Source organism: Maniola jurtina, chromosome 13, assembly GCF_905333055.1.
Source record: "Maniola jurtina chromosome 13, ilManJurt1.1, whole genome shotgun sequence".
Taxonomy (NCBI): Eukaryota; Metazoa; Arthropoda; class Insecta; order Lepidoptera; family Nymphalidae; genus Maniola; species Maniola jurtina.
The window spans coordinates 1,918,432-1,945,876 of NC_060041.1; the positions used below are offsets into that span (position 1 = coordinate 1,918,432).

The 27,445-nt window shown below is 37.8% G+C and overlaps 1 protein-coding gene across 2 annotated transcripts; it reads left to right on the forward strand.

The window, feature by feature from the left end:
- Window positions 1-66: 66 nt before the first annotated feature.
- LOC123871132 (ceramide synthase 5-like) lies at window positions 67-26,715 on the forward strand. 2 transcript variants are annotated; one of them, XM_045914740.1, is made up of 9 exons: window positions 67-372; window positions 1,775-1,895; window positions 5,976-5,996; window positions 20,598-20,819; window positions 21,821-22,042; window positions 23,923-24,041; window positions 24,719-24,863; window positions 25,346-25,434; window positions 26,126-26,714. In XM_045914740.1, exons 1-9 carry the CDS (start codon window positions 194-196, stop codon window positions 26,133-26,135), a joined length of 1,128 nt encoding a protein of 375 aa, XP_045770696.1. In that variant the 5' UTR covers window positions 67-193; the 3' UTR covers window positions 26,136-26,714. The 2 variants fall into 2 exon arrangements, with proteins under 2 accessions (XP_045770696.1, XP_045770697.1); XM_045914741.1 differs by lacking the exon at window positions 5,976-5,996 and having other exon boundaries at window positions 26,126-26,715.
- The last annotated feature ends 730 nt before the right edge of the window (window positions 26,716-27,445 follow it).

The window sequence follows — 27,445 nt, forward strand, 5'->3', positions numbered from 1 at the left end:
AAAACTAGTGAAAAAGTTTTTTGCAAGGTGGCAACACTGATTGTTGTCAAATCAAACGTCAAATTGTTTTTTGCTGTGGTTTAGACTTGATCTCGGTTTGCAGCGTAATTTGAATTTAAATAGTGATTCGATGACTGTAAAATAGTGTGTTTGGTTGGAAATTTAGTGCGGTTGACTGCGTTTGGTGTGGACAATGTTACGTGCATTGTTAGATAAATTCTGGGACGAAGATGTGTGGCTGCCTCCGAACACCACTTGGGACGATATTGCTCCTGGTCCTGATAAAGCAGTGGTTTACGCAGACTATAGGCATCTACTCTATCCTATACCTTTGGCCATCGTGCTAATAGTTTTACGGCAAACGTTAGAAAAGTAAGTAAATTCATGTATCGAAAGCTGATAGCATGAATGTGTGTCATAGCGCCGATTCTTGCCCAGTTACCTATGTTCTCTGACTCACAATCATAATTTTTATCAGTTATAGCGTAGATAATATATTGGATGATATCTTGCCCTTATTGATTAGTAATATTTCCTGAAATACCAATGTTATGGGTGCAGTAGTTATGATTTTTACTTCTTAGTTTAATTTAAGATTCACTGGGATGATATTAATAAATAATGCCTTTATAGGAGCAATATATAAGAAAGCAGTGATAGGTTCTTAAAGTAATGATAAAACACTATAATTAAGTAACATCCAAATAATTTATTTTGTACCCTTATTATTATTATTATGCTTTAAAAATAAAACAAATCACTTACCTAACTACAAATAAAACCACCTATTTAGTTCATTGCTTATTTATAAAGATTATACTCAATATAACATAATAAATTAATAAAGCAATTAAATGCAATAATGCATTACAATAAATCCATATGATTTGTTTTTATTGCCTATATTACAATAAAACTTAATGCTAACTTTTAAGTAATATAAGTACCTACTATATACAAGAAATGCTTGCTTGAAATAGTGCTTACAATGAATAAAAATATGGGACAGTTTTATTCATGCCTTGAATTAATACTAACTACTTAGTTGACACACCCCTACTTCACATGTGTGGAATTTTTTAATATCCATAAAAGTCTATGCTATAAAGAAAACCTCAAAATATCAAGTTTCTAGATATATGGGTTTGTGTGTAAGTTAATATATCAGTCAGTCAGTTTCTCCTTTGATATACTCATCTAGTAACTTTCAATCACAATATAAAATTTAATTAAAAAAGGATTTTCTAGTAGGTAGCAATTAGACTATGTGGAATTTTATGTGAACTATACTTTAAGGATAAATAGAGGAAAATGTGCTAATCTTGCCATCACTCAGTTGGTTAATAATAAGCAAACAAGAATAGTCCTTTAGTAGGAAAAGCCATTTTTTGATAGAATATAGATTTTTTATAAAATAAAAACTTGCTGAATCCCTTTCAGGCTTTGCTTTGGTGGACTTTTTAGCTCTACTTTAATACTATGCTAGCCAATCAGTATGGTTTTTTTTAAATATATATATTTTTTAAATATAATTACTTGATGATGCCTGTGATTTAGTCAGCCTAGATTTAGGTTTTATAAAAATCCCAGGGAAACTGTTTGATTTTCCGAGATAAAAAATTAGCCTGTTTTGTCTGCATGATGCAAACTATTTCTGCACCAGCTTTTGTCAAAATTCGTTAACTGGATGGGTCTTGAAAAAGAGTACAGACAGACACATTTTCAAATTTATAACATTAGTATGGATGTTGTAAAAAGATATTTTTTGTTGCAGATATATATTTGCACCATTTGGCAAGTCATTAGGTATTAAGAACACAAGATCAAAGAAAGCACCAAATAATCCAAAGTTGGAGTCAGCGTATGTGGACTGCCCTAAGATTAAACATAAACAGGTAAGGCAGTTTGAATTGTACAATATAAATACAAAGTGGCTATTTTGAGATCTGGTTTGTGATGAAATTAATGCTATAAGAAAACACGATTATAGGTTATCAATTTTCTATGTTGTAGGGTTGTCAGATAAATCTAAGAATCCAAGAGAGCTCTTATATATACTTTTGTTCTTTAAAGTAAGTACCTAGGTAAGTAATATAAAAAAATTAAGTTTCTGAAAAACAGTAACAAACATCCATCCATACATACTCACAAATTTTCGCGTTTATATTATTAGGATATTTTTAAGATCGAGACGTTGGTATTAAGCTCCGTCCAAGAAATATTGAGCACCTGTGTCCAGCACCACATTTTTTTCTTTCTTATAACATTCGCAAAGTTATTTGATTTTGAATTTAATTAAGAATTATGATTATGAAAGTTGTCGGCAACCCTAGTGCAAGGCGAGCGCAGAGCAATTAGAACAGAGAGCATATTATTCAGTATTCAAGTGTAACAAAACAGTTAAGACTGAAAGTTGTGTGCAGACATGCAGCAAATGGTGCTAACTAAGTATAAAGTAGGGCAGTAATGCAGGAAGTACACCTGCACTGGTATGGTTACACTATCAGGATTCGGCAAAATTAAATGATTGAATGATTCGGCAATATTAATTGATTAATTATAATTGATTAATTATAATTGATTAATTATAATTGATTAATTATAATTCATTAATTTAATGATGTTGCGGGCTGAGTCTCTGTAAAAAAGCCGGTCGAGAGCGAGTCAGATTCGCGCACCGAGGGTTTTCATACTCAGGTATTTTTTCCGATCTTTTGCACGATAAATCGAAAACTATTTTTTTTGTGATGTGAGCACAAATTCACAGTTTTCCGATGTTTCCCTTTACTTGTGTTATAAGTCCTACCTGTCTGCCGAATATCATGATTCTAGGTCAACGGGAACTATCCTATAGGTTTCTTGACAGAAATAATATTATGTTGATTGGAATGACGTGCGCTCGCGCTCGACCTGAAGCGACCATGGAGAGCACTCTTTAGTCTTCTCCGTTACAAACACCAGTATCTTATATCAAAGTACATTAGACTTTTGGATAACATCCTTATACGAATGGTGTTATCCAAAAGCCTTCACTCCTCTTGGTGGGTATGTTTCGGCCCTAAAATGCTTGTGACTTCAGCAGCAAGATTCAGCAGCATAGAGCGCATCGAAGAAATGCTGATGATGTTAGCACATCAGTCAGTTCGGCGCTGGCATACGTACCTTAGGAATCAACTGGCATTTGAGCCTCCTGACTTAGTGTATCTATATAAAATTGTGTTTGAATGTGCATGTGTGTTTGTTTGTATGTAATTGGAATGTGTAACCTGGTTTGCGTGCCTTTTACGTGTGTGAAGTGATAATTAACATTAGCATTGTAACAGTACTCTACTGATTGTTTCCTTATAGGGAAACAATTGTACCTATAAAAGCTTATAAGTTGTTAATTATAAGCACGATCGAGCGCATCCGTCATACATTTTTCTGTTGTGTAACGAATTAAATAAATCTATATGTACTCATATTATAAAGACGTAAAGTTTGTAAGTTTGTTTGTAGGAGGTAATCTCTGGAACTACTGAATCGATTTTGAAAATTCTTTCATCAGTAGGAAGCTACATTATTCTTGAGTAACATGGCTACATTTTACTTTCAAAAAATTAGAGATCTCTATGAAAATTGTAATGGGCTACCCGTGCAAAACCGGGGCGAGTCGCTAGTTATCTATACTCTTATAAATTACATTATACACAATATACATATACAAGTATTACATGCTAAAATGTATGTATGTATATTGTATGTTTAAATGATTGTTTCTTTGTCATGGTTTGGACGGTGTTTGCAGTGCGGCAGTGCCTTTACGCGTCTATGACTTGCATGCCACTGAGTACCTATTAGTTACAATTTTATTAATACCTATCTTCTCTTGCCTCTATTTTATTTTAGTACTAGCTGATGCCCGCGACTTCGTCCGCGTGGATGTAGGGTTTCTAAAAATCCCGTGGGAACTCTTTAATTTTCCGGGATAAAAAGTAGCCTATGTGCTAATCCAGAGTAAAATCTATCTCTATTCTAAATTTCAGCCCAATCCGTTCGGTAGTTTTTGCGTGAAGGAGTAACAAACACACACACACACACACACATCCACATAAACTTTCCCCTTTAATATAATACTAGCTGATGCCCGCAGCTTCGCCCGCGTGGATTGGTCAGATCCCCTGCAGCATCAGGATTGAGGAGTTGGACTCCAAATTTTTTATGAAACAATGTCGCAAAGTTCCTCTATCGATTAAAAAAGAAATGACGCAAATCGGTTCAGAAATCTCGGAGATTTCGGTGTACATAGGTAGAAAAACACAACTCCCTTTTTGAAAGTCGGTTAAAAAAGTAGCCTATTTTACGCCCTGGTCAATCCTCTACTTGCCTGTGAAAGTCCCGTCAAAATCGGTTCAGCCGTTCCAAAGATTACCCTTTTCAAACAGACAGACAGACAGACAGACAGACAGACAGACAAAAATTTTAAAAACGTGTGATTCAGTTATGGTATCGTTCAAATAACCATATGAGCTTAATATGCGGTAGTTATTTCGAAATTACAGACAGACACTCCAATTTTATTTATTAGTATAGATTAGTGTGATCTGATAAAACTAGATAAAACATACATGGATATTGGATATCCTAATGAAATTGATAACCTATAATCGTGTTAAACAGGCCATACACTTAATAATTTATGAGCGACATAATAATATGAAGAGCTTGGGAACAAAACGGTTTAATTACGATTCTGATCAAAATAAGTACTTTTTTTCTTTTAACCGGGCGTTTCTGGCCTACTGAATACAAATCTGAACTCTGCAAGCACGGCCTAAAACTATACTAAAAACCGGTCAACAACGGAAACCCTAAAAATGTATACAAACTTCATGATTTCGATTACAGAATACAAACTTAAAAATTCCAAATTCAAGCTAAATTGCCTAAAACTGTGCTAAAATTGAGTCCAAACTTCGTGATTTCAATCAAAACGATATTAAACCGTAACTATTATTTACTTAACGATAATAAAGTTTGTTCCCCAGCTCCTCAAATATATTTTGCAACTGATCAAGCTTATATTCTTGTCAGTTTTTCTGCACACATGATAATAGGGAGAGAGTCTGTGAGGGATGGACCTTTGTTGTTTTGTAAAAGCTGAAAGTTTCTCTGCGTATTGTCACCAACACAGGGAGGAATGATCCGCGACTATAAAGCATGCCTCGATCATGGTGGCTTTGGCAGATAAAAAAAATATTCCGACGAATTGAAAACCTCCTCCTTTTTTCGAAGTCGGTTAGTAAGAAGAAAGGTGTAAAAAATCTTCGCAGATCGTTAGTTCCTGTGTTGGGAAAAATAAGCAGAGAAACTTTCAGCTTTTATACAATAACGAAAGTCTGGCCCTCGCGGGCTCTTAGTCCGTAAGTTAGTCGTGCGTGTGAATTGCAGTAAAGTATGCATTTTATTTAATGAAGTAAGGCGTAACGCTTATCAACAGAGTGGAGTTGAACCGAGGAGCTCAGCGTTTTTTTAAATAACAACTTAAAAAAATACCTTCAGAAAAAATATGGGAATTTAGAAAAACTGGTGTTTCTAAAAGAGTTTACCGCGTAAGACCAAACCAAAAACTAAGTATTTAACTAAAAATCTTGGTCCTACGCAGCAATCCTTCTTAGACATATTAGTTTTAAAATTTTCCACGTTTTGTGCGATAACTAAAGGCTTTTTAGATGAAGGACGGCAAAGCGGAGGCTTAGTAGGTAGGTGCCGTTTGGCGATCTTTGGTAACGGAAACCTGAAAAAGACGCTGCGTAGCGCCTCGACCACACTCCACTCTGCAGGTATGCGTTGTGCCTAAATATGTGTCAGGCTTATGTAGGAATAAATTAATGCTATAATATATGTAATTGATTTTAATGCTAAGTATAATAATAAGAAGTAAGTATTGCGTGTTAAGCTAGTTTATCATCTAACTGTGCTTCGTTTCTTTTCAGTTGTATTTGAGCAAGGATGAGGTAAATGTTGCACTGTTTTATGTAGATAACGAATTACATATTATAGTAGAAGTAGATAAGCGCTTATGTATTTTGCTAAACAATGCTTATTACGGTTTAAATGCTTGAAGAGTGTCTTCGGAGCCCCCTCCATACAGAGGAAGTTTGTATCTTATTAGAATATTAACCAATCAAACTCAATGTTTGTGGACACATTTTTGAAACTATTATAATGTGTCTGTGGTTTGCCAGATTTCCGTAAAAATGAGTTGTTTCAAAATTACACGGGTTCAAAGGTTTGTATGTAAATCTTCATCACATCGCATAAATAAAGTTGAGTTTGATTTGTTATAAAAAAGCACGCTGTGCCTCAGATCCACTCTACTCTGCAGGAGTGCGTTGTGCTTAGGACGCGTTTCCACTGAAGCGAATGGTAGCGGTAATACCTACATGCTTCTCTACTAATATTGTATGAGGAAAGATTTGTTTTTTGATAAACTCTAAAACTACTGGATCGATTTTAATTATTTTACCGGTTGCGGCGTGTTCGAAGGAGAAACCAACAAACCAATAAACTAACAAACAAACACACTTTCGTATTATAATATGGATAGTGATTTCTCAATAATCTGACTGGCCGAGTACAGATACAAGTTAGCCCTTGAGTGCCATCTCACCTGGTGGTAAGTAATGATGCAGTCTAAGATGGAAGTGAGCTAACCTGGATAAGGTGTGGCAGTTTTCATTCAACCCATATTTTTTTGGTTTCTACACGTACCGGTACGCTAAATCGCTTGGCGCTTTGTTTTGCCGATTTTCCATTCCACACGGCTTTAGTTGAAATGCACTTTTAGTTACACATGCTTTCAGAGCTTTGTAAACACCATTTCATAAATGATTGAGTTTAATTGTTATGGTTTTGTAAATTGAGAACGCGGGGGAACGCACCCCTTTATATATTATGTTTGTAAATAGTGATGTTTGACCCTTTTTAACCTTATAGTGCAAGAGCTAACATGGTAAACTTTCTGATAATTTAGAAAGAGTTAGTATTTTCCAGGGATTTCCCAAAAAAAAATGACAGAATTATGTAGGTACTACTAGCTGATGCCCGCGGCCTCGTTCGTGTGGATTTATGTTTTTAAAAATCCCGTGGGTACTTTTGTATTTTCTGCGATAAAAAGTAGTCTACGACAGGTATTTGACTATACACTTGCAAAAAATCACGTCAATCCGTTGCTCTATTCCAATTTCCAATGTGATTACCTTACATACAAACAAACCAAGAAACAAACACACTTTCGTATTTATAATATGGATCTTCTTAACCTTGATTTGAAGCTATTAAGTTATTCCATATCTTAAGGAATCTTAAGAGGCTAGACACGAGGAAGCAAATCGTTTTAAGGTCGTAGCTCATTTACACGATACCGTTCCCACACAACACAAGCACGGCTTCGCCTTAAATCGACGTGACCGCTAGTTTTCGTCGCGTGGGCGGACAGCTAGCAGGAAGCTCGCTGACCACGCGATGACAGCTAGCAGTACGGCGGCGTCTCCCTACCGCGCACATTACAACTTGCTCGAGTGGCCCGCACGCTGAAGACGCGTAGGCCGCTCGCTTGAAGCGCGTGGTAAGCGAGGCGTCAACCATCGAGTTGCGTCAACCAAATTGCAGCAAGCTCGCTTGCTCGTAAGCAGTGTATGTTGTCACTGTAAAATGTATATACAGAGTACGACTTTCAGTCCATATTTGAATGTTTATTCTTTAACCGTGTGGGTGCTGTTTCGTGTAAGTGAGCTACTACCTTTATACCTACGTGTCCTAGAATTTCGACTACGTACGAGTGCAGACTGCAGATCTCGGCGATGCCCTGCGCCTGCCTAGAAGATGCCTATTGTCTCTTATGAAGGTAACAATATTGTGTAGTTGGCTGGGAAAATGGATGCCCTGCCGGAAGGGCGTTCCTTATTTTAGCAGGACGAGGAAGCTAATCGCATCATACGTGGATTGTTGGCAATAATCGTATGTAAATATTTTACGTCGACAATAGTCTTAGATACCTAAGTAGGTTACGTTGTGCGTCGTAGGTTACTCAGATTTTCTTTCTTTTCAAAGACGGGTGCACCCGCAATGCTGTCGCAATGCGGTTCGGAAATAAACATTCTATATCCTATTCTGAATTTATAGCTATTATTATCAGGCGATAATTTACTTAAAGAAAATAATGATATTATTAGGTAAGCAGGTAACTACTATATGATCAATCAATCCCGTGAGATTTATTTGATTTTCCGGTATAAAAAGTAGTCTAAAAGTTTATGCCCGTCTCCAGGATACAAGTTATCTCTGTACCAAGTAAATAATGTCTTTTTCGAATGTTTTTTGAAAATTCCGCGGGAACTCTTAGATTTTCCGGGACCAAAAGTAGCACGTTTTCGCATTTATTATACATATCTAAATATATAAAAGGAAAAGCTAACTGACTGATCTATGAACGCACAGTTCAAACTAAGTACCTACTGGACGAATCACGCTGAAGTTTGGCATGCAGATAGCCATTATTAGTTATTACTAGCTGTGCCCGCGACTTCGTTCGCGTGGAATAGTGACTTTTCGCGCTTTATATAGCCACGGACGCTCAGGCGCGAGGCGTGTAGTACGTACTCTGTACGTTAAAAATGTTCGCCGTGATTCTTTAAATTGACATAACTTTTTTATTTATGAACCGATTGACATGAAATAAACACTAAATGTTAAATGAAGCTTACTACAATATATTAATGAAAACCGTATCTAAATCGAATAAGCCGTTTCTGATATTAGCGTGCACAAACACACAGACAAACAGACAAAAAAAAATTAATTACAATTTCGGGTTCGGCATCGATATAATAACAACCCCTGCTACTTTTTTTTTATATATTTCCATTGTACAGACACCACTTTTCTACAATTTTATTATATGTATAGATGACGTAAACATCCGCTAAAAAAGGATTTTTGAAAATTCAACCCCTAAAAGGGTAAAATAAGGGTTTGAAAGTGTAGTTTACGCGGACAAAGTCGGGGGCATAAGCTAGTCAAGTACTTATAGATTTTATAGAAAACATCGTGAGCAAAGCCTGTACCTGAGAATTCTCCATAACGTTCGTTCTCAAATATGTGTAAAGCCTGCCAATCCACACTTGACCAGTCTAACGAACTATTACCGGCCGGCGATGGGTTAGGATGACGAGTATTCTTTTATTCTTTAAAATAAAGAATACAGTGCGTAAATATGTAAAGAAAAATTAAATAAATCTATTCCTTTGACTCACCAAACGACGCAATCTGGCACTCGGAATTGTTTAAATTATGATTTAATGATGATTGATCGTCCTTGTACCATTAAAAATTATTGTAGGCGTAATTTCTAAAGCCTGAGCAGACTTAAAACTAGGAATCAGTTCCCTGAATATAAAGCTGAGATCTCTATGGAGCGTACCTATTAAGTATTACTTAGAGTTACAAGTGTAAATTAAAAATTTTCAACACCCCCGACAAGTGAAGGTTACAGTAACTAGAAAAGAGCTGATAACTTTCAAATGGCTGAACCGATCTTGGGTTATAGCTAAGAACACTCTCGATCAAGCCATCTTTCAAACAAAAAAAACTAAATTAAAATCGGTTCATTAGTTTAGGAGCTACGATGCCACAGACATAGTATACAAATATACACGTCAAACTTGTAACACCCCTCTTTTTTGGGTCGGGGGTTAAAACGAGACGAGACAGATTTATGCCAGACACATAACTCCGTCTTGTATTAACTGTATCTTAAGTCTAAGTTGCCTGCCTGCCAGGATTTTGGAGTGCCCTAAAACTTTTTGACCTGGTGGACTACACCCTTCTACTGCCGTACCGCAAGGCAATATCGAAGTCTGCATTCGTACGTAGTCGAAATTCCACGGATTCCACCTACGAAGCGATTTGCCTCCTCTTCTGGTATCAGTATTCCCCTCCACTTTTAAGGTACCTTCAAGTCAAGAGTGAATAGGCTTCTAAGCAAACGCTCTCCATCTTAGGCGGCACCATCGCTTGCCAGCAGGCCCAGTTGTAGCCAAGCGCTACTTGGCTAATCTATAAATTAAATGACGGTTTTTTGGAGTTAAAAGCAGTTTTGACCGGATAGGAGTTCCAGCTGTAACATTTCCATAGATGCTTAGGCTTTTTTTTTACCCCCGACCCAAAAAGAGGGGTGTTATAAGTTTGACGTGTGTATCTGTGTATCTGTCTGTTGCATCGTAGCTCCTAAACGAATGAACCGATTTTAATTCAGTTTTTTTTGTTTGAAAGGTGGCTTGATTGATAGTGTTCTTAGCTATAATCGAAGAAAATCGGTTCAGCCGTTTGAAAGTTATCAGCTCTTTTCTAGTTTTGTTATAGAGGTTTTTGTGTCGGGGTTTTTTTTAGTTTTGAGTTATTTATTTAGGCTATTATTATAGCTTCTGTTGAAGCTATGTGCGATGGCGTCGAAATAATTGTCTATATCGACAGGCCGTGTTACTGTTTGTTTTACAATCTAGCCATTCAGCTAAGTGTTCCTAATTTAGCCACACAAGCAGGCCACGGCCGATGTCGGTCGAACAATTCAGCTTTATATATGTGTGATTATGTGTCATTAGGATCTTTGGTTAATGTTATGCTTTGAAAGAGTAGCACATGTCGCATTACGAAGAGCTGTAGTATACGAACTCTTTCGCAGTATAAACTATAAAGGGTTTACAGACAACACGAGACACGATTGCGTGACGGCAAGACGACGAGCGTCATTCGTTTAGGTCAGAGTAACACACACAGTTCACGACGGTTGGGAACTTTGTAGCAAAACGCCGACGCTTCGACATTACTGACGGGCGTCCAATGTTACCTACATTTGACGCTAGGTAGCCTATCAAAAGCCTATTTTTCTATGATTCATAGAATTTCACGTCGCCCATAGCCTAATATTTGACATATCGTCGATTCAGGATTAAACCGAGAGTTCCCTCACTGTAGTTCACTGTGGCAGGACGACGTGTAAAGCACCATTTATGCCAGAGCAACTTCACACTTCACACTATCACACTAATAATAATATTATAAAGGCGAAAAAAGTTTGTATGTGTGTGTGTGTGTGTGTGTGTGTGTGTGTGTGTGTGTGTGTGTTTGTGTGTGTGTGTGTGTGTGTGTATGTTTGTTACTCCTTCACGCAAAAACCACTCGACGGATTTGGCTGAAATTCGGAATGAAGATAGATAATATCCTGGATTAGCACATAGGCTACTTTTTATCCCGGAAAACCAAAGAGTTCCCACGGGATTTTGAAAAACCTAAATCCACGCGGACGAAGTCGCGGGCGTTAGCTAGTAGTACAATAATTTAAAATTTAGCAATAATCGCTGGCAGATTGTTGTACCGCTCCATCTTAGGCTGCATCATCACTTGTTAGCACTTAGCAGGTCTGATTGCAGCCAAGCGCTAGTCTAAAAAGCGACAGTTGGCAGATTGTTGTACCGCTCCATCTTAGGCTGCATCATCACTTGTTAGCACTTAGCAGGTCTGATTGCAGCCAAGCGCTAGTCTAAAAACCGACAGTCGAGTGGAGTACGCGGCGCTTGCCGCTACAAGCTAACATTACAAGTCAATTTTTTGTCTGAGTTACAAAAACTCGATACATTACACCGAAATGTTACAAGTCAATTTTCAGCTAAAATAGAGCACACTTAAGTCAGTCTGTGGCCGCATTGTAACAAGATCGCCTCGAATGTTATATTACAAAGAAACGGTAAAGTCAGTCTCCAGCTTTAACCAAACTACATAAAAATTCGGGACAGAAAGATCTAATCAAAGGCCCCTACTTTTATAAACGGTTCCAATTATAGTATGGGTTTCAATCTACAATTGACGCAATGGTAAATGATAATAATCAGTACGATCGTAGTACAATGGCGTCTGCTTGAAAACAATTGACTTTTCAACTTATTGTATGCCATTGAATTCCTAAGGGCTAGTTCAGGCATGAAAAAATCGTCGCAGATGTAAACCGTGTAGACTTAGGCCCGGTATTCACCTAAGTGGAGTGGAGAGGAGATGTGTACAGTCAGCCAATCAGATTTTTAAAAGATGACGTGATAGTTTTTTCGCGTCATCTATTATGAATCTGATTGGTCGACTGAACACATCTCTCCTCCTCCTCTCCTCTCCGCTTAGAATTTATAAGTATATTTATATATAGAATTTATATATATTTATATTATAGAATTTATATATATTTATATTATAGAATTTATATTTATATATTAATATATATATTTATTTTACCGGGTCTCTCCGGCTCTCTCTTTGCATTTCAATATTCATTAACCGACTTGGATCAACATTGCTTATCAATAGACTGAGTACTAATTGAACTTAACGGCATTTAGATAGCGACATCGTATAGATAAAATAGGCCTTGCATGATTATTTCTATGTACTTAATATAGTACCTACCTCAGATTAACGAATAAAGGTGTTACTTGTTAATCTGATGTACCTACTCGTGTACCTAGGCTACAGATATTTATGCACAATATGTTTTTCACTAAATTAAAAATCGGTTGACTATGGTCGAAGAGTGAATAGGCAACGTCTAGGCAAGCGCGTTTCATCTTAGGCTGCATCATCACTTGCTAGCAGGTCTGATTGCAGCCAAGCGCTAGTCTGTAAATTAAAAAAAAAGAATTGATCATAATAATAATATTATAATGGTTGATTACAGAAATGATGGTTCTAGAAATGTTATTTTAGCGTATTATTCTAATTGGCTTCAGCGAATTGAACTAATATGAAATAGCAAAAAATAAACTATTGAATAAAATATTGAGGTAAGCAGTATTATTGGCTTTTGTTAGGTGAGCTTTACACTTTCGCACATGTTCGATTTTTAGTTGCTTAGCGTATATTTCGCATGTGAAACATGTTTCTTCTATGAGTAGAAAATTGTATCAAAAACATGAAATACTCTACATACTCGTCTATATCCATTGTCATTGTGTGATTTTCAGTCAGTCAGTCAGGGTAATGCAGCTAGTATGGTTAGATCTATGGCTTAGATAAATGTTTACAGTACCCACTCTAAAATTCATGTACTCGTATATGATCTTAAATAGTGGCTTAACTTAGTCGGCCTGCTAGTTTGAAAGCAATTTTAAGTTTTGATTAGTTAAACAACTTGTTTGTGAGGAATACATGATGAAGTTTACCTACTACAGAATAACTATGTTAAATAAACATACAAGTAGCTATTTTTTTTTTGCCTTTATTTAACCAAAATTCAACCGGGTAGTATTGCGAACGCGAAAAAACGCACGGGGGCAGAAGGCTTTTCTGCCCAAGCAGATCATAAGAAAGCTCAGAGTCACTCAGCGGGCGATCGAGAGAGCAGTATTTGGAGTTACTTTATTAACCCCCGACCCAAAAAGTGGGGTGTTATAAGTTTGACGTGTGTATCTGTGTATCTGTCTGTGGCATCGTAGCGCCTAAACGAATGAACCGATTTTAATTTACTTTTTTTTTTGTTTGAAAGGTGGCTTGATCGAGAGTGTTCTTAGCTATAATCCAAAAAAATTGGTTCAGCCGTTTAAAAGTTATCAGCTATTTTCTAGTTTTCTTGTAGAAAAGAAGGTTAGATAACCCTTAGGTTCATAATATTCAAGTGTCAATTGACAAATGTCAAGCTGTCAAGATGGACGTTGCCTAGATATACATAATTATTTATTTGAAAATGATTTGTCGGGGGTGTTGAAATTTTTTAATTTACACTTGTATTGTGATCAAATCAGAAATGAGGACTTATACAAACTTATAACACCCCTCTTTTTGGGTCGGGGGTTAACGGCCAATAGTCGTCAGATCATGCGCGGGTTTTTTGCGGACTCTTGGTTGATTCGCCCCTGAACTTAGCGTTCACAATTTGCGCGGTAGTGTAGTGATGCTTTTAGGTATAAGCATAAGCAGCATATTGTGTACCTTATAGTGTTCTTATATTATGAGTTCTTATACGTTTAAACTTTAAGTTGACATTAGGCAAGCATATGCAGCATTGTATGTAGACTACCTGACTGCAGACTTGAAGCCGTGACCTAGTTTCATAAGCACCTGCAATTTAAAGTTTCAGTTTTTTTTTTCTATATTCCATTCAGTTTCATTGAAGTTTTTTTGCTAGTAGTAGCGATATTTTTAAATATTCAAAATCAATACATTTTATACAGCTGTGTGTTTGATAAATCATGTAGGTACAATGTAATGTAATGTAATGTAGTAGGTACCAAATAGTACCATAGATGATTTCGTTGTCTCTGCGACTTGACAAACGTTCAAACGGTCCTTCAAGTTTACCGAAGTTTTATACAAATTCATTTCCGCGATCAGCTGTTTGCAGGGTTGTCACATTAGAGTTTTAAAGAAATTCTCAGTGTCTGAAAAACTCTTCTTCTATATATTTAAACTTGAACACTATTATAAAGTCCTAATAAAACTACTCCATTTCCAAAAAAGTTTGTTTATGGCCGCCTTTAATGCTAGTGCATTAAATTATATAAACTTTCTTTTATTCAACCACTGCCCACCGTGAAGTTCATTAAAAAGTTTGAAAATAAACCTGAAAGACGCAGACTTCAAGGTGCTTAACTGTATAACTGGGTCATCAGTCTTCGTGAAAAGTTGTTTTCGCGCATTAGTATTTATATATTCGAAAAGCCTTTAGTAGGCACAGTATACCTACAAGTTGCTAGTTAGATACCTCAAAAACGTTTTTACGCACAGCTTTTCAGTGCAGAAGTCCTAAATCCTGCAGGATCTTTGAAAAATTACATCTGGCTTTTGCACCCTGAGATCAAGCGTACCTGTTTAATCTGCGGGGAAACATAAGTTGCTGTTGCATTAAATAGCTCCTTTTTTGGTTGACGCGGAGGAATCTTCTTAAGATACTCGACGTCCTGGGAAAGACATTGGGTCATAAGGATTTTATCTACTAATACCCTCTGTCAGCGCATATTGGGAGGCTTTGAGATTTCTTGCGAACACATCGGAATCGGTGCCCCCTATGCGCGACGCCCATTGGATTCGTCCCAGAAAAAATAGCCCCTTGTCTCGCATCTCGCTATGAGGTATGACAGCTTGTACCGCAGCAAGCTGCCATCTTACCAAGGTCACCTACGAGATAGTAAAGTGAACGGCCGGAGCCGGGTACTCCATCTGCTCGCGATCCTGAGATCTTTCCCCGGGGATTATAGGATGGACGGATCAGGGTGGTGGTCATAGACGTTTACGTCTCCGAGCAGGATCGATTCGCTCTCCAATTTGTCCCGCTTAGTCCCCTGAGGACAGATAAAAATCTGACCATATAGACTATTCAATCGTGCGAAAATTCTCGAGTATTGCGAACTAACCGAGGGTCAGTAATCCAATTACCAAGGCAACGTTTGACATAAACAAACTTTTTTATGCCGCGGCCTACCATAGAGTTCATTAAAAAAGGTGTGAAAAAAACACCTGAAAGCCGGAGGTGGAATTGCAGGTGCTTACGAAACTGGGTCGTCAGTCAAGGCCTGCTTTGGTTCGCGCGATAATTGGACGCGCTATGACGCTCATTGTACTAAATGCTGGCCTGATTTGTGCGACGCGTGCTTTGAGAGTGAGATCAAGGAGTCAAATAGGCTATTAGGAAGTGACTAGACGACCTGCTTGGCTTTATTTGCGTGGAATTTCTGACAATGCTCGCACTCGGTGCTCGGCGGTGTTCCCCCTAGAGTTACAACATGAGGCGGACCAACAAGTTCCTGAAAGGCCAAGGAATGTTCATGGGCGGTGGTAATAACTTAACATCAGATGATCCGTCTGCTCGTTTGCTCGCTATTTTTATATAAAAAATAAACGCTTTCTTATATCGGATGTCAGTTACTCTGGGTCTCCTACGGATCTCCTCATTTCTGATTTGATCAAGTAAAGAAATTCCAAGTGTAGCTCTCTCCATCGACCGCTGAGTGACTTTGACCTTCCTTAACATAATCTCAAGTTTCTAGTCTGGCAATGTTAGTCAGGAATAATTTATATTCCCAGGATAAAAAGTAGCCCACATCAACCCTAGCGTACCTACTAATTAGCCACGTGCCAAAATCCGCACAGACCGTGCGCCCCACAAACATAAGTACGGAGTTTGATTCTTAATAATTGAATGTCAACCAATCAAACTCAATGAAATTTCGTAGGCACGCTAAACTCTCAGACATATTGCTTCCTCAGGCAGGTTTCCTCAAGATGTTAAACGCAAATAAACCTCAAAAACGCACATAATCCCGCGAAGAGTTACGTGTCCGATATCGAACTTCTCCATCTACCATTTTATAAAACCATGCCCATAAATGAAATAGCTGGAAAAAGAGGGGCGGGAGGAAGGCAGAAGTCATGGCTATGTAACAACGGAGTGGACTGGCATAAAAACTGTTCGAAAACTACTCCGCCGAGCCATGGACAAGGAGAAGGTTCAACAACTAACTGCTGACCTTCAATAATGAGGAGACACATAAATAAGAAAAAGATGCTTATAAGTTGTTTTTTAATAGCACAATATTAAAAAATTAATTACACATAAAATGTGTATTAGTTATAATAAAATTATTTATTGCTGGGGGCATATACTTAGGTAACTAGGTAGGTACTATAGGTTATTGATAGGTACAAACTGCAAGTAGTAAATCCTTTCGGTACTAATAAATTCGTTATCAGACGCATTTAGCGTATCGTCTGATAGAGAAACCTTATCAGCATGGTCATTGTTCGAATTCCCGGATTTACAATAGGTACAGCAAGGGTGCGTTTCCACTGAAGCGGACCTGAGCGAAGATATGTTCAATAGACCAATCAGGTTACTGTGAGATGACGTGATAATTTTATCACATCACCTCTCATTAATCTGATTGGTCAAAAACGCACTCCGTTCGGCTTCGCTTGGCAACATACCCTAAAGTGTGTAAGTAGTGTAAACTATAGTGAGTAGATACGAGTACCTTTTTTTTTCTCTCTTATTTGGCTTTACAAAGATTAGCCAATGTCAAGTTTGTAGTTATTTGTAACAAGTTAGTTAAACTATACAAGTATGGACCCCGTCTGTGCCGGCGCAAGCCGACATACGCACGGCACCCCCTTAGAGCGCTTTCCAGTCAGTTTTAACAAAAAAAAAACACTCCAAAAAGGCAGAGCACGCCCGCCAGCTAACACCAACACAGACGAAGTCCTTACGAGTACCTAGAAGTTTTATCAATATAAACGCACTGCGGATGTAGAAGCTATAGAAACCGCAATACTTACTGTGTTACAACAATATAATGTCTATTTTAAAACGAGTATAATGAAGGCGTAGATATTAAATATTGCATCATAGGTACTTGTTGCAGACTGCAGTCTCTACATAAGGCTAAAAGTCGCAATATGTAAGGCTCACAGCACACGATCAATCCATACTACGAGTAGATATACATATAGAGCGACCTCCTCGCGCAGTGGTAAGCGCTATGGTCTTATTAGTGGGAGGTCCCGGGTTCGATTCCCGGCAGGGGTTTGGAATTTTATAATTTGGTCTGATTTGGTAGTAGGTATACTTCGGCCGTGGGTAGTTACTACCCTACTGGCAAAGCCGTGCCGCCAAGCAATTAAGCGTTATACGATGCCGTTTAGAAAAAGGAGTATAATTTTAATGAAAACTGCCCTTCTAGGTTAGCCGGCTTCCATCTTAGACTGCATCATCACTTACCACCAGGCGAGATTGCAGCCAAGGGCTAACTTGTAACTGAATAAAAAAAACCAGTATACAACAGAATGAGCCACATTGTAGTGATAACGCTATACCTACTTATATCCATATTTGAGGACTGTATCTGATTGAAATGACTTATCTCCACTGCAAATATAGGTTAATCGCCGCAGACATAGATAATAGAAAGATTAAGCTGATAATTTTGACATTTTCATAGTTTTTTCATGATTTCTATGGATAGGTAAATACATAAAGTAGAGCCTTTCAATGTTATAGAAGGAAAATAATAATGGTTCCGAAAAACAAATTTTATTTTATATAAGTTACTAGTTTCTGTCCGCGACTTCCTACGCGTGGACTACACTTAATTTCAAACCCCTATTTTACCCCGTTAGGGGTCGAATTTTCTAAAATCCGTTCTTAAAAGATGTCTACGTTAAACTCGACTTACTGCATGCCACTCAGCCTGATTCGTCTAGTAGTTTGAGTTGATGTGCGTGATACTGGATAGATCAATCAGTCAGTTAGTCATCTTTTCTTTTTAAGAGGGCTCTCTCCGTCACTCGCTTTATACAAACGTAGTTCCAATTTCATTTGAATATTAAGCAACCAAAGTCTATGAAATTTTGCAGACATATTCTAGAAACTAATATCTATGTCTGAGGTTTTCCAGATTTATGTTAAAATATTCGGTTTCAAAGTTACGCGGTCTTAAAGATTTTCATTCAAATATTTGTCTTTGAGCCCCTGTAATTTTAAAACTACATATTTTTAGAAAAATCTAAAACACCACAGACACAGATATTAGTTTCTAGAATATGTCTGCAAAATTTCGTGGACTTTGGTTGCTTAATATTCAAATGAAATTGGAACTACGATTGTATGAAACGAGTGACGGGGAGAGCCCTGTTAAAGAGTAAAATTTTATTTTATTAATTTTATATAAAACAAAATGAAATATATTTTACGGGATTCCGTTCGTACGCCGCTATAATATTATTACCAACACGAAATATTAATTTGCACAAAATATGGGGCAGTAGATAGCTAATATAAAGATCAAATATCCGCCTTGATCGATACCGCCACCGCCACTATCACATTTCCAAAGCTATTGATTGATAAACCGAGCTGATAATTTCGGTCGAAAATATTTTGAGTATTTTTCATTCTACTTACTCAAACATTTCCCTTTCTCTCAAAACTACTTCTCTAATACTTTTTCAATAATAATTTTGGTTTCCCAAAAAGTAATTGCAAAGTCTCTTTCTGGATTTTTCTCAGTAAAATCTGCCTTCCGAACTACTTATCTGGCTGAGTTTGTTGTGAGCTTTTTCACAGAGCAGGGTGCGTTTGGTAGCCTCGTAACTTTAGTTTTAAGTTAACCTAATCAAGAGGTAGGGAGGTGCAGGACTCAGGGTCAGGCGGCGCAATACAGTGGAAGTTCCTACAAGAGACATTAAGAAAAGCGTAGATGACTATCGGCCGATGATGATGACGAATTAATTATAGTTTATAATATAGTTGTTTGAGTTTGTTGGTAGTTTGAATAAATGAATAAATTATGTATTCTGAAGATCTGCAAAAAGTTCTCTTGTAAGGGCAATTACGCACTGCATCCGATCCGAATCCGTAAAATTACGCTCCGAAGTAGTCGTAGAACTATTTGTATGGTAGCTTACGGACTTGCTCCGACTTCTGTACTCCGAGTTGTCTCTGTCACCACTCCCCTCGGATATACCTCGGATTTAAATCGGATATATTATGACGTAAATATGTTAAAATGGTCCACTGAATTTAGCTTGGATTTTAGCTCTTTGAGGTAGATTCACTTACTAGAAGTTGAAAAACAGTTTGTTGTACTTAAACTTCTAGATCTAGTAGTTGGACTTTGCGCTGTATGAATCCAAGCCCTAAAACATATTATGATATTTTTTTTTAATTCTTCTTTACTATTTTATGTGTCAATAAAAAAAACAATGTTGAATGCCTATAAACATGAAATGACATTGTACCACGATCGCCCTTTGATCTGGTATACTTTGATGTAAATATAATAGTCAGCTTTATATTCCGTTTCGTATAGTAATTAACCTAAAAGCATAAACTCTCAGGACTGTCTGATGTCGAAATGACATTACCATTTCCCATTTGTAGCGACCGAAAACAATAAACTTTATGCATATCGATTACTTAAAAGTACAGTCAAAAACCATAAGTCGTTTAGCACCTAAAGGCCGATTCACACCATGCACGTACAGGTGACACGTGCGTAGTGACGCGTGTAAACCCCTAACACACTGGGTTACGTACGTACATACGTCCACGCGTTACGCAAGCGGTATGCCATGTTTCATGCAGTTCCATACAACGCAATTGTACGTGTTACGTCTACGCTTACGCAACGCTTACGCAGCCTGTGTGAACGAGCTGTTAATGTTCATTAACATCGCGTGGCACGGTTAAGTATGCACATGACAAGTGTGATAGGTTTTTGATGCAATAGTTTCGCGGAATTGATGCATGTTTCTGACAATCACAGTGTTTTAAAGGATAACGATTTCGACGACGTGATTTTTTTTGCATGGGTGTATTTTCGTCTAAACTAAAACTAAGGGCTGCCATACCCCTTCCAAGTTAATCCGCTTCCATCTTAGACTGCATCATCACTTACAAACAGGTGAGATCGCGGGCAAAGGCTAACTTTTAATGGGATTAAAAAAAAACTCAGGACTCACAGATCACAGGTCCTTATGCACTGCACTAATAACAGTCAATAGAGAGATGACCTTATTCCTTACAGATATGCGCGCTGGCAAAGCAGTTAGATATGTCCGAGAGGCAGGTGGAGCGCTGGTGGCGGCTCCGAAGAAGCCAGGAGAAGCCGTCCAAACTCACCAAGTTTTGCGAGAACGCGTGGAGGTGTACCTTCTACTTCTACAACTTCTCCTACGGGATGTTTATCCTGTGGGACAAAGACTGGCTGTGGGATATCGACCAGTGTTATATTGGATATCCTCATCAGGTAAATTTTTAAGTTTAGTAAGCAGCCAGGAATAGCCGTCCAAACACACCAAGTTCTGGGAGAATTCGTGGAGTGAACCTTCTTCTGTAATTCGCCGACGGGATGTTTATCCTGTGGGACAAAGACTGCTGTGGGATATACACCAGTGCTATGTTGGATATCCTCATCAGGTAAATTTTTAAGTTTAGTAAGCAGCCAGGAATAGCCGTCCAAACACACCAAGTTCTGGGAGAATGCGTGGAGTGAACCTTCTTCTGTAATTCGCCGACGGGATGTTTATCCTGTGGGACAAAGACAAGCTGTGACAATATCGACCAGTGTTATATTGGATATCCTCATCAGGTAAATTTAGAGAATGCGTGGAGATGTACTCGTACTTTTTACTTCTACTAGATGTTTATCCTGTGGGACAAATACTGCTGTGGGATATCGACCAGTGTTATATTGGATAATATCCTCATCAGGTAAATTTAAGAGAATGCGTGAAGATGTACCTTCTACTTCTACTGGATGTTTATCCTGTGGGACAAAGACTGCTGTGGGATATAAACCAGTGCTATATTGGATATCCTCATCAGGTAAATTTAGAGGCTTTTTGATAAATGCAGATCTAGTTTTGTTGCGAATAAAACAGGTACAAACTAGTTAAAAACCAAACCTAAATTCAGAAAAATGCATGACGATCTGTGGGCATTTATGTTAGTCTGAGACTGTTGACTGGTGACATCCAGTGGTACTATATGGTATCTATAGCATATTTTTGGACGCTTAGAATGTTCCAGGTTTGGGATGCGAATTGGATGAACTGCTGTCAGATTTTTCACCATATCCCATCCACTGAGGGCGATACCTCATTCCTTTCTCATACTCCTGGCAAAATTAAGTACTCTACTAGTTTAAATCTTGGATAGCCTTAGGATAGGTCGAACTAGAGTAGAATAGAAGGTTCTGTTTCTGATCGAGAAAGCATGATTTAAAATTTTCATCCAGTCTCTTTCTAGGGTATCACGAGCGACATCTGGTGGTACTACATGGTATCGGCAGCGTTCTATTGGGCGCTGACGATGTCCCAGTTCTGGGACGTGAGGCGGAAGGACTTCTGGCAGATGTTCGTCCACCACATCGCCACCATAGCGCTGCTGTCGTTCAGCTGGGTGTGCAACTTGCATCGCATTGGGACATTGGTGCTGCTATTACACGACTGTACTGATATATTTTTAGAGGTAACTTTTTTATCCTTGCTGATTTGCTACCAGTAAAAAGTTTTAGCAATGGGATGATGCCTATGTCAAAAATAAATTATTTCTTAGTTATTATTAAATAGAGGATCTTCTAAAACTCGTAAAATCCACTTTCTCTGCCAATTTTAAGTTTGCTAACCATTTTAAATTATCGATTTAACTAAAAAAGTATGCTAAATTACGACAAATGTGTGTGATGTCACATCTGTGTATTTCAGACACACTCCCATACTTAGCTGATTTGTCTAGTAGACATCACCCCTGTTGTTTTAGAAGCTAGAACTTAGAACAATCAAGACCAAAGTCTTGAGAACATTCTTCCATGTCCTACTTTTGTCCACGGAGAACTTAATAGGTACCTACCAGTGGCGAAGGGTGCAGATCTGAAAAAGGGAAGCCGGAGCAAAAAAAGTTCTAACCTAACAGAATATCAGCACCGCCGTCACTGATGTTTCTATGGTGATTAAAGACCCAATTTTACCATTAACAATATAAAAAGCACTGGGACTTCGTCTGTGATGGCGTTTGCTGGCGCGTGCTATGCTTGTTTGGAGTGTTTTATTTTGTTAAGAGTGGATGGTTTTTGTGTTAGTTGGTGTTTTTTGGTGGTGGAACTGACTGAGAAACGCTCTAAAGGGGCGCCGCGCGTATGTCGGCGGGCGCCGGCGCAGACGGAGTCCATACTTGTATAGATTCAATAACTTGAAAATAACTACAAACTTGACATTGGCTAATCAGAGTAAAGCCAGATTTAAAGAAAAAAAAAAAAAAAAAAGCACTGATATTTTGAAAACCTCGGTCGCTTTGAAAAAAAAACTTTTAATATAGCTGTGATATACATCCTTGCTTGCTTTATTAAATACACCCTTAACCCATATGGAATTGAAAACTATAACAATTTTAGTCTTTAGTTTAACACATACACTAAACAAACTGAAACTAAATTACCGTTAACTTACACTTATTAGTTATTAAAAATCGCTAACTTCAATTTGTTATATTATCAAAATCAAACAATCACTAAACTTTAAATTCAAGCACGCATGTATGTTTCACGTAGGTAAACGATTGTATTAAATCACCATTAAAAACAGAAAAGTAGTATGTAGCAGGTACCTGTTAAAATAGCAGTGTAAATAAAATATTTAATTTTAAGGTACGATAAGCCGGTTTGCATCGGCTTATGAACCATATTTATCTGACCTGTCAGAGAGGCGAATTCGTATTCGTTCCGGGGCCACATTTAATTGGTGGTTCCATATTGGCCACCGCAGTGCGAGACAGACTTTGCTCGCTTCCTAGGGAAATGAAAGAGATGGAATGCTAAGCAGCAAGCCGGTATGTTTACGGGTTATCGAAGCTTTTTTCTATTGATGATAATTTTCCCTGACACTGTTATAAATTTTTAGGCGTCAAATAAACGTACACAGTACGGTAGTATCATTTATTTTGGTAGCCTGCATGATAATCGAACTTTTGCCGTACATTTGTCACTAAGTAGTAAGTGCGTACATAATATGCCAATTCTTAAAGGGAAGCCGATGGGAATCGGGTTACATGGACCTTTCGCCACTGGTACCTACTCCTTTTACAATATTTTTGGTCCTTGCTCTAAAGATTCTTGGCAGTATTGGTTTGAATTGGAAGTATCCGGTAAGTTTTTTTTTTATACAATAGCGGGCAAACGAGTAGGTGGTTCACCTGATGTTTAGTGATTACTGCCGCCCATGAACATTTATAGCAACGAGGTACTGCCGATGCGTTGCCGGCCTTTCAGGAATTTGTTGGTCCGCCCCATGAGTAACCCCATGTTGTAATCTAGTGGGAATCTAGTTATATAAATTTTCAATGTTTGATTCCAGGCTGCAAAAGCGGCGAAGTATGCAAACTACCAGAAGTTATGCGACGCAATATTTACTGTGTTCACCGTGCTATGGATTGTCACGAGGCTTGGGATATATCCGTTTTACATTATTTGGAGGTATATACAATTTTTCCTTCCACTCCCTTTACATCGTGACTTTTATCTAATACTCAGCCGAGGATCGCGAATCCTTTATGGATTGGAATGATTAGAAATGGTTTCTTTGAGTACGATTAAAGACTGACGGACTTAGTCGACATAAGTAAGTAAGAAATCATTTGTGAGACTTAACTATTAGTTCAGGTTGTTTGGATTACGGTGACGGGGTCAGCGATGAAGATCGGCAGGAACTATCGAGAGATGATTTGCAGCCATCTCTTGACATACGAACATACAGACTAACAGACAGATGGTGGACTACAAAGTAATCCTATAAAAGCCCGCGCAGACTGGAGGACGGGACGAAAGCAGTGAAATATATACCTTATTTTGATTGGATAAATATATTAAATTCAATTGATAAATTTTAACATCCTCTGCAGTCCCGTCCGCTAGTCTGCGCAGGTTCGAAGGGTTCCTTTTTAGGGTTCTGTACTCAAAGGGTAAAAACGGAGCTCTATAAATACCATTCTGCTGTTGGTCAGTCTGTATTTCTCTCCGTCTGTCCTCGTGTTACAGGTCTCTAGCTCGTAGACTAAATGAGTTGCAAACCTGAAATTTTGGTATTTTTGATTATTTATTATGAATGACCAGACCAAGGACCAGAACTTATCCCATTTTCTTTATGTCTACAGCACGTCAATCCGGGCGCCGATGCTACTGCCGATGTTCGCGGCGTACTACATCTTCAACTCGCTGCTGTGTCTACTTCTTGCGCTACATATGCTGTGGACGTGGCTCATACTTCAAGTTGCCTACAAATCCATCAACGCTGGCAAGGTAGGATTGTTTCAAAGACTTACTGGCTGAGCGTAGACTTTTTTAACCCCTGACCCAAAAAGAGGGGTGTTATAAGTTTGAAGTGTGTATCTGTGTATCTGTCGGTGGCATCGTAGCTCCTAAACTAATGAACCGATTTTAATTTAATTTTTTTTTATTTGAAAGGTGGCTTGATCGAGAGTGTTCTTAGCTGTAATCCAAGAAAATCGGTTCAGCCGTTTGAAAGTTATCAGCTCTTTTCTAGTTACTGTAACCTTCACTTGTCGGGGGTGTTATAAATTTTTAATTTACACTTGTAAAATACTTGGTTCTCGTCACAAAGTAGAAGTAAGTGGAGGTTTTACTTCCAAAACCTTCCTGAAACAAATACCAACTTATCGTTATTCCACTTTAAACTATAGTTCTGATTTGTTAGTCGAAGTAAGATAGCGGGATTTTCGGAAATTTTTATTTAAAAAAAAATGATGTATAAAATGTTTCAGATGGAAGGCGACATTCGTAGTTCTAGTTCAGACTTCAGTGACAGCTCGCACCAGTCCAACCACAGTACACCCAACAGACTTAATAAAAAGTAAGCACTGCTTCTTTTAACTTGATTACTAGGAGATTGCGAGAGGGTATAGAGTCTAACATATAATTAAATGTAGTCTTAAGCTTTTGTCAGTTCATCGCTTCCCTCATAACTGCTAAACTACTCCTTAGATTTTAAATAAAAAAATTATAAGGTATTGTATCGTTGACTTTGTTTTAGCGGACTGAGTGTCCTATCATACATATAGTATCCTGAACTCATGACGAATTCATTATGGCGTATATGTATATGAACAAAACCTAATTTTTTTTTGTGTAGTTAATTTATTTGTATTTAATTTAATTTAATTTAAGGTAATATTCAAACACCAGTTATAGTGGTAAAATGTATAAGGCTCATCAGACATTATTTCAACATATTGTACCTACATTTTATTGAATAAATCATTGAATTGAATTTGAACGGCAAGAAAATAAAATGAATTTAGTTTGGTTGGCATCCTAATACGAAGGGTCTAAATATATGTTCTGATTTCAAAAATATATCTTTCTGTACATTATTTTATTGCAAGATAGGCTTGCGCTTGACGACAATCATGCTTAATTAAAAGCAACGATGAGGTCTAGGTGGAAAATGGATCGCTTTCACTGGTTTTTTTTTATTTGTAAAATCTAGAACCCTAAAGAACAGAACTAAAATAAATTGTAAATAAGTGTTCTTTTCTTTACAGAGACACATAGGGGTAACCTATCGGGTGCTGGGCCAGAAAAGTGGTGAACATAAATTACTTAATAAACTTCATATCTTTAAACCGACGTTAAGCTATAAACATTAACTTGGTTTAAACAATGCCAGGTGAAGCCAACTTTAATGACTTACCAAAAAATCTTTAAATAACTTATCAAAAAAATAAATTATATTAAGTATGTCGACTTTATTTCACTCGACATAAACAAATTTTGTATGAGAAACCGTGAAGATGGACACATTGGTGGACATTATATCGATTACAAAACGTTGATCAATAGCAGATCTAGCATAACTTTAGCGGGAATATGTCGATTTTATTGACACGTCGAGAAAACAGTTTCTTCCGTTATGAGGAGGCGAGGCGACCTACTTGGCGCGGTGGAGAGCGCTGTTGTCTTATAAATCCACACTTGGTCGACTTCGACCAGTGTGGTCGACTTCGGTCGGGTTCGACTCCAGGTCAGATTTCTAAATTGTCTCTGGTCTGGTCTGGTGGGAGGTTTCGGCCGTGTCTAATTACCACTCTACCAGCAAAGCCGTGTCGCCATGCGATTTAGCGTTTCGGCACGATGCCGTGTAGAAACCGAAGGGGTGTGGGTTTAATAAACTGTCACACCCCTTCCAAGTTAGCCCGCTTCCATATTAGACTGCATCATCACTTACCACCAGGTGAGATTGGAATCAAGGGCTAACTTGTAGTGGAATAAAAAAAGCGCTATTTTATCGACTCCTGCATACAGTCTTGCTGAGCTGGACAAATCGTTCTATTTGTTAAATTATAAGGCAGGTTTAGACTACATGTTTACGCTGGGCATGAAAAAACCGCTATGTAATTTTTTTTTCTTCTTTTCTTGTTTGGTGGCTTTTTGTGGTGCTAGCCCAGCACAATGCACTTCGCCAGTGTCGAGTAGCTTCAGGGAGGCACATAGGAGATTGGTCGGTAAAAATGTGCCAATTTTCTGAGTACCCTGTTCTATAGTGTAATTTTTTAGAATTTTTGTTTTTGATGTCATTTTGTTCTGTTTTAAAAGGCGCTTGAACATGCAGAAACCCGGTCTTTAGCGTGTCTATTAGTTCAAGAGATAACTTTATTAGCTGTGTGTTTCTGATCTAAAAGTAAAGCAAATAATAAAAAAATATTAAGTTTAAAAGTCTCCCGAAAACTTGTGATTTTCCACATACTTAGCGGAATTTTCATGCGCAGCGACGATGTGCAGCCTCGGATAAATGAACAACCGTAGACTATATCTTTTCGAAATATAATTTCGGTTTTCGAAATATCTGTCTAATTAAGCAAATA

Bases quoted from the DNA above. Each gene is read 5' to 3' on its own strand.
- LOC123871132 (XM_045914740.1), top strand. From the start codon at position 194: ATGTTACGTGCATTGTTAGATAAATTCTGGGACGAAGATGTGTGGCTG. The intron at 1,896-5,975 runs GTAAGGCAGTTT...GTTTCTTTTCAG, and splicing joins CTAAGATTAAACATAAACAG to TTGTATTTGAGCAAGGATGA. The intron at 20,820-21,820 runs GTAAATTTTTAA...GTCTCTTTCTAG, and splicing joins ATATTGGATATCCTCATCAG to GGTATCACGAGCGACATCTG.